The 17193-nt window shown below is 41.2% G+C and overlaps 1 protein-coding gene across 1 annotated transcript in view; it reads right to left on the bottom strand.

Moving 5' to 3' along the window:
* The window catches only part of LOC111149861 (leucine rich repeat containing 31), a 60997-nt gene that overhangs the window by 20581 nt on the left and 23223 nt on the right, over positions 1–17193 (bottom strand). The window contains exon 2 of the mRNA XM_022507169.1: positions 7654–7907. Within this exon, the coding sequence (XP_022362877.1) occupies positions 7654–7907 (254 nt within the window). The remainder of the gene's footprint in view (positions 1–7653; positions 7908–17193) is intronic.

Here is a 17193-nt window from a genome sequence, read left to right as displayed (position 1 = left end):
ACAGAGAGAAAGATCACAAGTAGGCAGAGAGGCAGGCAGAGAGAGAGGAAGGGAAGCAGGCTCCCCACTGAGCAGAGAGCCCGGTGTGGGGCTCGATCCCAGGACTCCGGGATCATGACCTGAGCGGAAGGCAGAGGCCTCAACCCACTGAGCCACCCAGGCGCCCTGAAAATGTAAATTTTAAAACATAGAAAGAGTATACTGGAATCCACAATGAAAGTGTAAGTTCCAAATATGCAGTGATACTCTTCTAAACTTTATGAAGTATAAAACCACATAGCTGAAGAGAAATGTATTGGTACCAGAGAAAATTAATAGTAGGATTTCAGTAGTAATCAGCCTAGACTTAAATATTAGGAGAGGAACACAAACTCTACTTCTCCTCTGCAGTGTGTTTGCTGGCTGGCTATGATTTTTTATTAACACATAATATATTATTTGTTTCAGGGGTACAGGTCTGTGAATCACCAGTCTTACATAACTTACAGCACTCACCATAGTACATACCCTCCCCGATGTCCCTCATTCACTGGCTGGCTTTTTTTTTTTTTAAAGGCAACTTGAATTTTATTTTTATTTATTTATTTTTATTAACATATAAGGTATTATTTGCTTCAGGGGTACAGGTCTGTGAATCATCAGGCTTACACAATTCACAGCACTCACCATAGTACATACCCTCCCCAACATCCATCATCCAGCCACTCTATCCCCCCCTCCACCCTCCAACAACCCTATATATGTTTTGTGAGATTAAGAGTTTCTTATGGTTTGTCTCCCTCCCAATCCCATCTTGTTTCATTTTTTCCCTCCTTATCCCCCAAGACCCCTTGCCCTGCCTCTCAAATTCCTCATATCAGGGAGATCATATGATAATTATCTTTCTCTGACTTATTTTGCTTAGCCTCATACCCTCTAGTTCCACCCACATCGTTGCAAATGGCAAGATTTCATTTCTTTTGATGGTTGCATAGTATTCCATTGTGTACATATATGCCACATCTTCTTTATCCATTCGTCTGTTGATGGACATCTAGGTTCTTTCCATAGTCTGGCTATTGTGGACATTGCTATTATAAACATTTGGGTGCACGTGCCCCTTCAGATCACTACATTTGTATCTTTAGGGTAAATACCCAGTAGTGTAATTCCTGGGTCATAGGGTAGCTCTATTTTCAACTTTTTGAGGAACCTCCATGCTGTTTTCCAGAGTGGCTGCACCAGCTTGCATTCCCACCAACAGTGTAGGAAGGTTCCCCTTTCTCTGCATCCTCGCCAACATCTGTCGTTTCCTGACTTATTAATTTTAGCCATTTTGGCTGCTGTGAAGTGGTATCTCACTGTGGTTCTGATTTGTATTTCCCTGATGCTGAGTGATGTTGAGCACTTTTTCATGTGTCTGTTGGCCATTTGGATGTCTTCCTTACAGAAATGTCTGTTCATGTCTTCTGCCCTTTTCTTAACTGGATTATTTGTTCTTTGGGTGTTGAGTTTGATAAGTTTTTTATAGATTTTGGATACTAGCCTTTTATCTGATATGTCATTTGTAAATATCTTCTCCCATTCTGTCAGTTGTCTTTTGGTTTTGTTGACTGTTTCTTTTGCTGTGCAAAAGCTTTTGATCTTGATGAAGTCCCAATAGTTCATTTTTGCCCTTGCTTCCCTTGGCTTTGACGATGTTTCTAGGAAGAAGTTGCTGCGGCTGAGGTCGAAGAGGTCACTGTCTGTGTTCTTCTCAAGGATTTTGATGGATTCCTTTCTCACATTGAGGTCTTTCATCTATTTTGAGTCTATTTTGTGTGTGGTATAAGGAAATGGTCCAATTTCATTCTTCTGCATGTGGCTATCCAATTTTCCCAACACCATTTGCTGAAGAGACTGTCTTTCTTCCACTGGACATTCTTTCCTGCTTTGTTGAAGATTAGTTGGCCATAGAGTTGAGGGTCCATTTTTGGGCTCTCTGCTCTGTTCCACTGGTCTATGTGTCAGTTTTTGTGCCAGTACCATACTGTCTTGATTATTACAGCTTTGTAATAGAGCTTGAAGTCTGGAATCATGATGCTGCCAACTTTGGTTTTCCTTTTCAACATTCCTCTGGCTTTTTGGGGTCTTTTCTGGTTCCATACAAATTTTAGGATTATTTGTTCCATTTCTTTGAAAAAAATTGGTGGTATTTTGATAGGGATTGTGTTAAATGTGTAGATTGCTTTAGGTAGCATAGACATTTTCTCAATATTTTTCTTCTAATCCATGAGCATGGAATGATTTTTCCATTTCTTTGTGTCTCTCTCAATTTCTTTCGTGAGTATAGTTTCCTGAATATAGATTCTTTGTCTCTTTGGTTAAGTTTATTTCTAGGTATTTTGTGGTTTGGGGTGCAATTGTAAATGCGATCGACTCCTTAATTTCTCTTTCTTCTGTCTTGCTGTTGGTGCATAGAAATGCAACTGATTTCTGAGCTTTGATTTTATATCCTGACACTTTACTGAATTCCTATATGAGTTCTAGCAGTTTTGGAGTGGAGTTTTGGGTTTTCCACATAAAGTTTCATATCATCTCCAAAGAGTGAGAATTTGACTTCTTCTTTGCCAACTTGGATGCTTTTTACTTCTTTGTGTTGTCTGATTGCTGAGGCTAGGACTTCTAATACTATGATAGAAAACCAGAACAAGGGGTGCCTGGGTGGCTCAGTGAGTTAAAACCTCTGCCTTCAGCTCAGGTCATGATCCCAGCTTCCTGGGATGGAGCCCCACATAGGGCTTTCTGCTTGGCAGGGAGCCTGCTTCCTCCTCTCTCTCTGCCTGCCTCTCTGCCTACTTGTGATGATCTCTGTCTGTCCAATAAATAAATAAAATCTTAAAAAAAAAAAAAAGAAAGAAAGAAAACCTGAACAGACCCATAACCAGGAAGCAGATTGAAGCAGTCATCAAAGATCTCCCAACAAGAGTCCAGGGCCAGACGGCTTCCCAGGGGAATTCTACCAAACGTTTAAAGAAGAATTAATACCTATTCCCCTGAAACAATTCCAAAAAATAGAAATGGAAGGAAAACTTCCAAACTCATTTTATGAGGCCAGCATTACCTTGATCCCAAACCCACACAAAGACCTCATCAAAAAAGGAGAATTGCAAACCAATATCCTTGATGAACGCAGATGCAAAAATTTTCACCAAAATAACTAGCCAATAGGATCAGACAGTATATTAAAAGTATTATTCACCACGACTAAGTGGGATTTATTCCTGGGTGCAAGGTTGGTTCAACATCCGCAAATCAATCAATATGATACAATACATTAATAAAAGAAAGAATAAGAACCATATGATACTTTCAATAGATGCTGAAAAAGCATTTGACAAAGTACAGCATCCTTTCTTGATCAAAACTCTTCACAGTGTAGGGATAGAGGGTACATACCTCAATATCATCAAAGCCATCTATGAAAAACCCACAGCAAATATCATTTTCAATGGGGAAAAACTGAGAGGTTTTCCGCTAAGGTCAGGAACACGGCAGGGATGTCCACTATCACCACTGGCTGGCTGTTTTTAAGAGAACACCTATACGGCGTTCATCTTTGCGGGATGGTTGGTGTTACCACATTCTGCCAGTAGGAGGCAGCACCATCCACCATTTTGCGTCTTCACGCTGGCCTTCCACTTGCATCGTGCATTGATTGGATAGATCGCATTTTATTTTGGGTAGGGTTGCCAGATTTAGGAAAAACAGAAACAGCCTTTCCAATAAAATTTAAACTTCAAGTAAACAAGGAATCATTGCTTAGTAAAGGTATGTCCCAAATATTGCGTGTATTCTATCTGGCAATTCTAATTTGGGGTGGAGCAGAAGAGAGTGGTGGGTGGGGGACTAACATTTATGTGCCAATGGGTACAGGTTGTTTTGTGTAAACTTCATGCAAGGAGTCACAATCACACTATTTCATAGGTTTGGAACCTGAGACACAGAGAGCCTGTCAATTAGTAAGTAGCAAGTCAGAATTTGAACCCAGAATGGTCTGCTCCAAAGCGCATTATATGTATGTTTGTGTTAGAGTTTCTATGTTAAAAAAAATCTGTGTGTGCTATCTGATGCTTTCTCCCTTCTGTTTTTGCGCTTTTTATCTCCATAGGCTCAACCTACAATCATGCTCAAGTTCCAGCTTCACCAAAGCTTCTGTTTTCTTAAGCTACTTTTTGGTCCATCATTAGGAAATGATTACTGTCAAATGTTTGGAAAGGGTGGTCTGGGCTTGCTGGTCCCACGTCACCCCATTTGCCAATTAACCCTCTATTCTGGTGACCACAATCAACTATCCCAACAAATTGTTTCTCAAAGGTCACCAGCAGTGACCTACCAATTGACAGTTTCAGGAATCTCTTCTCATAACGCATCCTACTTGGGCACTCTGTAATCCTGGATGTGACTGGCAAGTCTAAGACAGCATGAATGGAAGACCTGGTTCAAATCATGGGTCCCTCAGGTGAGCAAGTCACTGAACTTCTCTGAGCCTCAGTTTACTCGTCTGGAAAGAGAGACTATAATTCCTACCTGGTTTACTTCTCATTTACTGGGGCCTCCCAGGGAGATGGGACTCTGCAGTGCCTGTTATGTGAGAGGTATTCTATTAATAGTTGTTGAGTGCACAGATAATTGAATGAATGAATGAATATTAGCTTTAAACTCCTTAATGACCAAAATAAGTCAACACGATAAATCTTTATCAAACTCCCAAGTATAAATACCAGTACCAGTTTGTGAGGTCCTTGGACACGTCCTTGCAGACCATATATATCATTTTTTTAATACATAAAACCACTTCCTTAAAGGATAGCATATGTCGCAGCTCAAGACATAAAACAGTTGAGTCAGAACTGCTCCCCATTGGCTGAGGTAGGATGACTGATGTGCCATGAAGAGGACAAAGTTGTCACATGTGAGCAGTTCTGTGGAGTGATTCAGGGCCTTTTCTTGGCTGTTTTACTGCTGAACCAAGCTTTTGCCTTCTCCACGTGATCCTGTGAGCTAAGCAGTATCTTCACATTAAGTTCTTTCCGACCTACATCTGTAAGGGTTGGTTTCTTGCTTATAAACAACCAAGAATCCCGGTGGTTTCATAAAACATGATTACACATTTGTAACATGGGTGGCACTGTACAGGGAACCAAGATAACAAGTTCTTGTTTTTAAGGAGCTACCTGTCTAATGGAAGAGACAAACACGAAAGCCATGCCCTCCATACAGAGGAGACATGCAATGGTGGAGGCGTGTGGAGGGTACCTGGGAACACATGGTATGACAATAAGTACCTCAGGTCCCATGGACAGGTCTTGGCAAGCTTTCAAGGGGAAGGGATACATGAATTACACCTTAAGGGTGAGGGAGAGTCAGCCAGGTGGGTGGACATGAGGGAGGGATAAGTGGAGGAGGGGTGCAGAAGGAGCATGGTGACACAAGGGAAGGTCTTTATAAGCCCAGGGAACCCCTTTGAAAGAATATGTATGGCCAGTTCAGGAAACTGCAAGTGAATCTCAATGTCAGGAGTAAAGGATGAACATGAGGTTGGGGGAAGGCAGAGCACACGAAGAGAGGTCCATTTGATCATAAACACCCTGAAGACTGTGCTTGAGAGTATAGACTCTCTTCAAGGCAAGGGAGACTTGGGGAAATATTTGAAGCAGAGACTCAGAGAGCGCAAGCCGTGGCAGGGTGGAGGACAAGCTGGCCAGAGAGCTGGACCAGAAATAGGGAAACTAGTTAGGAAGCTGTCCCAGCAGTCTGGGCAAAAAAACAGTGAAAGCCAGAACAGCAATAGAGAGGAGGAACCAGTTCTCAGAGCCATTTGAGGGCAGAATTGACATGACTCCAGGAGCCACTGAATTTTTGGAGAAATGGAAATGGAGAAGCCATGCAAGGTTGAGTGGCCAGTGTTGCACAGCCAGGATAACCAATGCCTGGCCTTGCACGGTCAATTTCATCATGGTTGTGGCATTCATGACCCACGTTCCCGAAGCTTTGTTTCCTACTTTAGAACAAGTATCAACAATTTTCTGATACAGGTTGTCCTTTCTTTTTTTTTTTTAAGTAGACTTTAACTTCCTATTTCCAAAATATATTTAAATATACTTAATTGACTTTCACATAAAATGATATTATTTTTGGTATTTGATGCAAATAACTGGACAGAATTAAAGGTAGGTATAAATGAAACAAGACTGGCCTTGGGTTGATCATTGATGGGGGGAAGTGATCATGGGGACTCCTTTGAGACTCCTTTTAGACTATTCTCTCTACTGCTGTGTATGTTTGCATAAGAAGTTTAAGATGTTTAAAAAATACATTTAATCTAATAATATGCCAATGGTATTGTGTATGACATATTGCTTTAGGGAGAGATTTGGCACTATTTATTTTCATAATCCTTGAATCTGTAATCTCTGTTCTAAGAATTTATATTTTTTAAAAAGGCTGAAGGGCACCTGGGTGCTAAGTGGGTTAAGCCTCTGCCTTCGGCTCAGGTCATGATCTCAGGGTCCTGGGATCAAGCCCCGCATCAGGCTCTCTGCTCAGTGGGGAGCCTGCTTCCTCCTCTCTCTCTGCCTGCTTCTCTGCCTACTTGTGATCTCTCTCTCTGTCAAATAAAATCTTAAAAAAAAAAAAAAAAAGGCTGAAATACAATGAAGCCAGGAACAAGCAAGAGGGAAAGACAAAAATAGTCACTGAAGGACAAAAAAGGAGCTTAAGTAGTTACGGCATATGCGTGGAATAGCTGTTAACGGTGGCATATGAACATCCTTTTATGCATGTCTGCCATGCTAGGGTTAAGCAATATAATCATATGTTGCAGAAGTAGTACAGCTCCATGTAAGCTCAAGAGGGATTTGTAAACTATTATAAGTACAAAAGCTACCTGCTCTGGCCCCCACGCACCTCCATGACTGTCCTCCTGCTCCTGTCCTCTCTCGTCACTCCTCTTGCTTCGGCACCCCTGACCTTGGGCTCACTCTCAAGCATGCCAGACCCAGTCCCACCTTGGGCCTTTGCATTTACAGTTCCCTTTGCCTGGGAACCTATTGCCATTGACGCCCATGTGACTGGCTTTATTCCTCCATTCTCCTTGGCTTACTTTATCCAGACCTCTGCTCAAATGCCACCAAATCAGAGACTCTTTCCCCACAATCCCATCTAGAGTAGGACCCCATCCATCCTTCTGTCTCCTTAGCCTGCCCTATTTTTCTTCTGGTCACTTATCACACTGAAATTGTGTGCATTTGGTTCTTTGTGTACTCAAGGTCCTGTTTCTCGTGGCCGCATTTGTAACAAAACAGTAGCTGTCATACAAAAGGTAGTGACTCCAGGTTTGTTGACTGCCTGACTGGCCATAAATGCATGCATATGAACAAAAGACTGAAAAGAATCTTGAAGAAAGAATCATTTGTGTTAGAATGAAAGGAAACAAGGTATTTTCTCTATACCTTCCCATAGTGTTATTTTTGATCATTTAAAAGTCAAATTAGCAAAGTATTTAAAGCATTTAAGTCACGTAGTAAACGCTTAGAATAGAGACTCAGATTAGTTTTAGTTTAACCCATACAATCTCTTTAGGGGAAAGCATTATTCTAAAAAATAAAGAAACAAGAGCAGTCAGAAGTTTACCAGTATCTAAGGTGGCTGTTTTCTGTGCCTCGTTGCAGTGTTGGAAATCAGTTGTTTCAAGGTCATTGCTCTCTTTTCTGCTTTCAGGTTTGGAGGACATGAATTTTGAGCCCCTGAGGAATTTGTTGACAAATGAGGTCCGGGGTTTAGTTTCTCCATTTGAGGAATCCTTCTTCTGTGTTTGACTCATGGTCAAGTTGAAGGGGGCCTGTCTCAGAAAGACATCTTCCTGTTGTTTTCTGTTTCTAGGATTACTGAGAAGAAAAAGACTCTGTCAAGCCTGTGTGAAATCAGAATTTCCCTGCAAGAGTTTTTATTTCCCCCTTTCCTTTGTTTTTATTACTGGTAATGTTTAATGTAAAAATAAGAATGACGTAACCCAGGATCCGGGAACCAACAGATGGTGGCAGATACAAATCTAAAGCAAACTTGGTTTTTAACTTTGCCCTATTTTATTATGTGAGATACGGGTCATTAAAAACCACTTGGGCATATGCATCAGATGCATCAATACATTTGAAATTTCAGCTGTCAATTACAGTTACCTTCTAAGGGACGACAGTACAAGAGGATTTAGCATACCTGTCAACTCTCCGACCCTTCGCAGAACTGTTGCCCAGGAAGAGTTTGCCTTCAGTGAGCCCAGCCTCCTCTCTCCACATACTGCTGCTTTTTCTCCTGCCATCTTCCCTTTTTCCTCTCCAGCCCCCCCTCCCTGCTCCCCCATGGAAAACACATTGGCAGTAAAACTTTCACTCACTCCATAAATAGAACCTACTCTGGGTCAGATGTGGCTCTAGATGGGAGATTTGATGAGGAGCAAGACACAGCTCCTGTCTTTGATGGAGGCTTAACCTGTAAGTCGGAGAACACACTGGGGTAAGGGCTGCCAGGGAGGAGGGACTCAGGAAGTCAGGGAAGGCTCCGATGGACTGTGCCTGCCTCCTAGAACAGACTTGGAGCCTGGGTTTTTAGCCTGAGGAGTTAGCTAAAAAGAGGAGAGAGGGAAGAGTGGTCCAGGCAGAAAAAAACAACCTCAAAAGTCTCCAAAAATAAAGGCTGGGAAAAGCCTAGGGTTGGCTCCAGCAGTGAATTCTGATCTTCCTGGAGCAAAAGATGTGGGGATGGAGGTAAGGAGTGGGTCTGGTGTGATTTGAGGCTAAAGAGTCATAAGGGTCAATCTATTGTCCCTCCTGGGATTTGCTTACATTTTAAGAGAGGGTTAAATACTTAAACTGCCAATGGAATTTTAGATTTTGGGGGGCATTTAAAAAATTTAAATTCAATTAATTAACATATAGTATATTATTAGTTTTGTAGTTAGAGTTCAGTGATTCATCAGTCTTATACAATACCCGGTGCTCATTACAACCTGTGCCCTCCTTAATGTCCAACACCCAGTTACCCCATCCCCACCTGACTCCTGGAATTTTAGATTTCGTTAATAAAATTTAGTTCCTGTCCTTGAGACAGGACCTAATGTTTTTTGTTTGTTTTTTTATTTTATTATTTATTTGACAGAAAGAGAGAGACAGCGAGAGAGGGAATATAAGCAGGGGGAGTGGGAGAGAGAGAAGCAGGCTTCCTGCTAAGTAGGGAGCCCAATGTGGGGCTCCATATAAGGCTCCATGCAGGGCTTGATCCCAGAACCCTGGGACCATGACCCAAGCCAAAGGCAGATGCTTGACTGAGCCACCCAGGCACTCCCCTAATAGGTATTTTTGAAATTACAATGTTTGTGGCTTCTTCCTATAAAATAGGTCTTTCTGTAATAGTATGTTCTAGAAAGACTCAAGAACATTTTGCACAGGGGCTCCGAAAAATGACCTTGGAGAGCCCACCTCCATGCTAGGGAAACTCAATATTCTATACACCTGGAGCACTAAAATTTTAGAAGTCACAACTGGGCATCTTTTTCTTTTTGCATTTTCTTTTCAAATGAGAGCAGGGGGCAGCCCAGGTTTACCCAGGAACAGATAGCAATGGAACCAAACAGTAGCCCCCAGCTGCAGGCCCACAGCTGACCTAGCCTCAGTGGGTTGGGTGGGAAAGAAAAAAAGACCTCTGGCAATGAACCCGGCCACATCCAGCAGCCCTGGCTGTCCCATCCTGATTCCACCGTCACCTCAGGGGCCCTTGTCCTTTGGTTGGTCCTCTGGCCTCCCCCTCCAAGATTTACCTCCATGGTCATTGTCATGTAATTGCAGCTTTTGGTGGACACAGAGCCCTTCTCTGGAGTGTCATCCCACTCCCAATGCTTTCACTTTTTCCCCCACTAAATGCGCTGACTTCAGTTTGCAAGTCTTAAGAAAACACTGCTGGATGGTGCTCCAGGATGTGGTAATTTACCCAATGAAACCCCACCCAGCTTGGGAGGCCCCTCCAGGTCCTCTGAGGAGGAGCGCACTTGTGAGCAGAATGGGAAGGGCAGGGTTGGGGGGTGGGGGAGGCAAGATACAACCCAGGATGCAGGATTCAGGACTCGGGGGACAGAAAAGGAAACAGAAGTTGGGTGGGATGGGGGAGGGGAAGGCAGAAAGCAGAGAAAGGCAAGGGTAAGAAACAACAGACAGGAAGCCAGGGAGGTAGAAAAGGACCAAGCATGAGGAAGGCAGACGTGTGAGTGCCAAGCAGAAAGCATTTGCACATTGCTTAACATACAGTGGGTAAGAAGTAGGTTACCATGCTCACTCTAAAAACATCTTTTTGCTTTTTCTTTTTTTCCAGGATGTGTTCCGGAAATTCCTCTCTATATACAAACTTGAACAAGTACTCCAGCTTCCCATACCAACTCAGGCTTACACAACCTTCCATTTTCCCCTTGTCCCTGCACTGGGTTTTACAGTGTGAAGGCAAAGCCTGGAAGCGGAATTGGGAAATTTGCAGATCACAACATAACAACCAGACTACAGCCGCTGAAAACTGGGCTTTGTCTCTTCTTCTAGAATCAGACACATTCATTTAAGAGGCCTTTAGGAAAACTAAGGGCTGGCACTCCAATTTGACTTAACAACGTTAATTGAGCAGTTATTTTTTGATATTTACTATATTATCACTAGATAAGGTTATTTGCCATGAAACTCCAAGGATAATACACAGTTGGCATGTTGTTTTCTTGCATCTAAGCTGTATTTATTTATTTGTTTGTTTATTTATTTATATTTAAGGTGAGAAATGCCTTTTCTTCCTTTTCCATCCTCAGGTTTGGGCTTAACATTACTTAACATTTCTGATCCAGTGTTTCAGAGTGAGTCATATTTTCACTGATGCTTGTTAAAGGGAAATGCATCATTCTTTCTCAACAAAAGGTGCTTCACTAAGAGGGAAGTCCTGACACATGCGACAACATCAATGAACCTTGACATTATACTAAGTGAAATAAACCAGTCGCAAAAAGACAAAGGCAGTGTGATTCCACTTATGGGGTGGGGGTGGGGGAATCTAGTCAAATTCATAGAGACAGAAAATAGAATGGTGGTTACCACGGGCAGAGCGGAGGGGAAAATGAAGAGTTGTTTAATGGGTACAGAGTTTTATAAGAAGACAGTTTTATAAGATGACAAAGTTCTGGATATGGGTTGCACAACAATGCAAATATATTTAAAACTACTGAACTGTACCTTTAAAAATGGTTAAGATGGGGGACACTTGGCTGATTCAGTAGAGCATACAACTCTTGATCTTGGGGTTGTGGGTTCAAGCCCCTCATTGGATGTAGAGATTGCTTTAAAATAAAATCTTTAAAAAATGGTTAATATGGTAAACTTTACATAATATGGGGTTTTTAGCACAACTAAGAATTTTATATATATGATACAGAAAACTAGAACACTAAATGTAAGGAAGTTTTAGACGTACCTTAATTTCAGCTTTTATTTTCCTTATGTATGTACAAGTGTAATATGATATGATTTTTTAAAATCCATGCCTAAATATATTTTCATGAGTATAAAGTAAAAATCCTAGGTAATTGTTACAAAAGTATTATGGTGGCATGCAGGGTCTTGAGTTATATATCTGATGGTCTTAGTTGAGCCTTACTCAGAACTCTTCTCTAGAAAACACATTATTGTAAATATATTTCTAGCATTATTGTTAGTACTACTATTCTCAGTTTAAGCAGAAAAGGAATTTATTAAAAGTATGGCAGAGATAAATATGTATTTGCCTGCACTCCTTTTGAACCCCACTTAAATAATAATTAAGGGATTTTTTTTTTTTCTAAACCACTTCATAAGTCTCTAAGGATGAAGAGAACTGGCTAGATGTCAACAAAATTTTGGAATCTAGAGAGCATAAGGAAGAATTTAACTGATTTTATAGTTAAGTGCATGTAAGAGTCGAGGAACAAATTTAAAAAATTTCAGTATACCAAAAGACTCAGTAAATGAACCAATAATTGTACCAGGTAACTCTGAAGGAAGAGGTGAGTATGGGTGGACTGGGAACAGAGTGATTAGTTAAAAATTTGTAAGAAGTTTTTTGTTTTTTTTTTCTTTTTAAGAGTTTATTTTTAAGTAATCTCTACACCCAACCTGGGGCTCAACCCCATAAACCCGGGATCAAGAATTGCATGCTCTGCTGACCGAGCAGCCCGGTGTCCCCAACTAAACAATTAAATTTTATTTCTGCCTGGGTGGCTCAGTCCATTAAGCATCTGCCTTTAGCTCAGGTCATGATCCCAGGGTCCTGGGATTGAGTCCCACATCGGGGTCTCTGCTCACCAGGGAATCTGCTTCTCCTTATGCACCTCCCCCTTCCACCCCCACCCCCACTCGTGCTCGCACGCTTTCTCACCTTCTCTCCCACTCTCAAGAATAAATAAATAAATTTTATTTCTCACACCAGGGCAGACAGAGATGACCTCTTCCCCACCCTGGCAAAAGATAGAAAGTTTATTTTCAGGACAGTTTGAAACATTGAAGATCTGGACTCAGACACTGGTCATGTTATGAGTACCTTTTTGGATAGGGAAGTTGAGTAAGGTCTGTATATTGAACCATGAGACCTCCCCCAACTCCCCCTTCAGTTCCTCTAAGAATACACTGGCAACCAAGCTTGAACCTCCCCTTCCCCCACCCCATAGCAGCATATGGGAGGACACCAATCTAGGCAAACCAATACTGACTGTGCGGTGTCCTTCAACTACATAGATTTGCCTCTACCAAGCAATTACAGAGATGTTCACTGACTGAGAAGTCCTACGTATATACGCAGAGCTCCTAAAAAAATGCCTAATTCTATATATGCTTCAAGGGCCAAAGATCTCAAGATAGTGGAGGGAAGACTGACATGAAAATGAGATGCAGAAACAATAAGAAAAAGGGAACTTAGAATAAGGACAATGTGGGGAGAATAAAAGATTTTTAAAAACTCACTATTGTACTTAGAGAGTGAAGTGTTGATGGAGGGTCCATAAACCAAGAACCAGATGTAAGAAAGGGAAAATCCAGAGAACAGAAGACCTTCTAGAAATTAAGAATGTGATACTTTCTGTGCAAGAATAAAGTGGTACCATTTTGAATCTACCTAATCCTCCAGCAATAGCCACCACCACCACAATGCATAAGAGTGACCTACTATGAAACTAATATCCTGTGAATTCCCAAGTACAAGGAGAGGGCTGATTAACTGACAGCAGCAAGACCCACATGATATCAGCAAGTGGCAGGAGATAGTAGAAAGCAGGCAAAGATAGAATCTTCTGGTGGCACTGAGTGCCCATAAACTCATTATCAAAACTGCCAAAGGTATTTATCCCAAAATCTAAATGTCCACACTCAGCATTGAAAACTAATTGGACTTTTTGGGGAGTGGTGCTAGAACTGGAAAGGAGTTCCTAGGGGTGAAGGCAAAAGAAAGGTTAGATTATATGGGGCTGTTTGGCCCTATTAAGCCTCAGCACTAACCAATGGAATCTCTTTTGCAGAACAAAGTCCCTCTCAGAGGAGAGTCTGCCGGGGTAGAATCTAAATGAAGCACCACAGAGACGTTGTGGGCAAAGACAAGAGAAGATCCAGGTAAAGTGGGGGAGGAGGCAGAAAAGCTAGTTTCAGAAAGCACAAGGCAATATTGTTTAACTCTTTATTTTTTTGTAAAGGCTTTATTTATTTATTTATTTGGCAGAGAGAGCGAGCAGCGGAGGGAGAGGGGGAAGCAGACTCTCTACCAGGCAGGGAGCCCGATGTGGGACTCGATCCCAGGACCCCAGGATCATGGCCTGAGCTGAAGGCAAAAGCTTCACTGCCTGAGCCACCCAGGCATCCATGTCTAACTCTAAAATAACAATAGACTAGCCACAGCTAGGGAAGCAGTCCTGGCCCACTCTCTCTCCTAAGGTACACCATGCGGGCCCCTTCATAGGGCTGGCTTGATGTGTTCTCACAAAACGGCAGCTGGGTGCCAGAGCACATGACTCATGAGTGAGAGCAAGGAGAAAGCTGTAAGGCCTGTGGTGACCCAGTCGCTCATCACGCACTCTAACATATCCTATTCGTTAAAAGTGAGTCACTAAGTCCAGCCCTCACACAAGGTAAGGGAAACTAGGTTCTACCCCTCGAAGGGAGGAATACAAAAGAATTTGCAGACATTTAAAATGTCCTACAATATCAAAAAATATTAGAAAGTGGGAGATATAAATAGATGATAGGCAAAGACAAACCAACATCTATTTGGGATTCCCTGAAGAAGAAATGGGATTCCCTGAAGAAGAAACTCGAAGCAAATACTAAAACCTTTAATTCATGAAACTACTTCTTTTTTTTTCTTTTAAGATTTTATTTATTTATTTGAGAGAGAGAAAGAAAGAGCACAAACAGGGGGAGGAGTAGAGGGGGAGGGGGGAAGCAGGCTCCCAGCTGAGCAGGGAGCCTGATGTGGGACTCAATCCCAGGACCCCGGGATCATGACCCAAGCCGAAGGCAGACACTTATCCATCTGAGCCACCCAGGCACCCTGTGAAACTACCTCTGAAGGAAGACTTAAACCGGCATATTTAAATGGCATAGAGCATACCTAGGACAAGCTACCTGGAATGGATAACACCAAGACATATTCCAGTAAGACAAATGAGCTTTAAAAAGAAAGAAAGAAAAGGCAAAAAGATGAGGTCATTTGTAAGGGAAAATAATTAGACTGTCAGCAGATTTTCAACAGTAGTTTACTATTTTTCCCAGACAGTGGGATACATATTTAAAATATTCAAGGAAGAAAATGAGCCAAGGATTTCATAATTAGCCAAGTTGAACTCTGTAGGCATACGGCTATGAGCATTTAAGAATAAGGAAATGCTGTTGCCATGAACTCTTCCTGGGAAATCCTAATCTAAAGATTTATCTTTGGACAACAAAAATAATGAAAATGACATCAGCATAAGGCCTAACTGATGTTGATCACTGAATATATACTTACATGTGGTTCTAAGAATAATTGATATATTTAAGGAAGACCAAGTATTTAATGATTGTGTGCTCTGACATTATGAATATTAAATTATGAAACCTATGAAAAAGTAATAGCACTATAGTATAACAGACTATGATTTCTGTATTATGGAAAAAACTAAAAAAAATAGCTGCAAGTAAAATGACCAATAATAGTCTATTCTCTCCAGAAAGACAGAGAAAAAAAGCAAAGAAATTATATAAGAAAACGTCCCAGAACTGGAAAGTGTGAGTTTCTATATTGAAATAGCCTCCCAAGTAGTCATCAAAAGAATGAAGAAGAAAACACCTGTATCAAAGCACTCGTTCCTGACATTTCTAAACAATGACTAATAGAGGATGCTAAAAGCTGCTATAGAAGAAAAACTTAGATGCATAAAGAAGATCAGGACTCAAACTGACATTGGACTTTCAGCATTAACTTTAAAAGCTAGAAGACTGTAGGGACGCCTGGGTGGCTCAGTCAGTTAAATGTCTGCCTTTGAAGATATGGTCCATATATATAATGGACTATTATGCCTCCATCAGAAAGGATGAATATCCAACTTTTGTATCAATTGGATGGGTCTGGAGGAGATTATGCTGAGTGAAATAAGTCAAGCAGAGAGAGTCAATTATCATATGGTCTCACTTACTTGTGGAGCATAAGGAATACCATGGAGGACATTGGGAGAAGGAGAGGAGAAGTGAGTTGGTGGAAATCGGAGGGGGAGACAAACCATGAGAAACTGTGAACACTGGGAAACAAACTGAGGGTTTGGGAGGGGCGTGGAGTGGGGGGTTGGGTGAGCCTGGTGGTGGGTATTAAGGAGGGCACGTATTGCATGGAGCACTGGGTGTGGTGCATAAACAATGAATCTTGGAACACTGAAAAAAAAAAAGTCTCCCTTTGGCTCAGGTCATGATCCCAGGGTCTTGCAATGGAGTCCTACATTGGTCTCCTTGCTCAGTGGGGAGCCTGCTTCTCCCTCTGCCACTCCCCCTGCTTGTCTCTCTGTCTCTCTCTCTCTCTGACAAATAAATAAAACCTTAAAAAGAAGGCTAAAAGACTATAGAATAGTGTCTTCAAAATTCTATGGGAAGTTATTTCCAATGTAGAATTCTACATTCCCAAGTAACCTGTCTTGTGGAAGGTAAGAGATAGAGATTTTGAACAAATTGAGTCTCAAAAAAATTTCCCTCTCATGTATACTTTCTCAGGAGGCCAATGGATTATGTACTGCACACCAAATGAGGCAATTAGCCAAGATAAAGAAAAACACAGGATCCAAAAAGGAAAAAGTCCCAAGATATTTACAAAGGGAAATCCCAGAATGACAAGTACTAGGGTTAGGGTCACCCAGGCCATTAGTGGTCAAAACCAAAAGATTTTAAGAGGGATATTTCAGGTTAAAAAAAAAAAAAAAAAAAAAAACCACAACAAAACAAAACAAAACTGGGGCAAGAGTGATTTCTGATTTATCTGGCCATATTGGAGGTAGTTTTGAAGCTCTACCAGAATCTGTGCATGAATTAGTAACAAGTACAACAGAAAGCAAATTTTAAACTGTAGTGATTCTGAACTATACAGAACACACTAAGGTTGTTGGAGGGGAGGTGGGTGAGGGATAGGCTAAATGGGTGATGTGTATTGAGGAGGGCATTTGTGATGAACACTGGGTGTTATAGGTAAGTGATGACTCATGAAATCCCACTCCTGAAACTAATATTACACTATCTGTTAACTAAACATTAAAAAAAATAAACTGTAGCAATAATTAGAAACTATTAGAAGTATTGAACAAGTTTGTCAAAGTTGTACAATCAATATACAAAAATCAATTGAATTTCTCTACACTTAGCAATGAACAATCCAAAAATGAAATTAAGAGAACAATTCCATTTATAATAGTACCAGAAGAATAAAACACTTGGGAATAAATCTAACAAAAGAAGTGTAAGACCTATACTCTAAAAATTATAATACATTGTTTGAAACAACTAAAGAACCTCTAAATAAAAGGAAAGACATTCCATTTCCAAGGAGTAGAAGACCTAATATGTTAAGATGGTAGTATTCCCCAAATTGACCTACAGATTCAACGTAATCACCATCAGA

Source organism: Enhydra lutris, unplaced genomic scaffold (assembly GCF_002288905.1).
Source record: "Enhydra lutris kenyoni isolate GAN:26980312 unplaced genomic scaffold, ASM228890v2 scaffoldscaffold2, whole genome shotgun sequence".
NCBI lineage: Eukaryota > Metazoa > Chordata > Mammalia > Carnivora > Mustelidae > Enhydra > Enhydra lutris.
The sequence above is the reverse complement of the archived record's forward strand: the minus strand, read 5'-3'. Positions and strand labels throughout refer to the sequence as shown.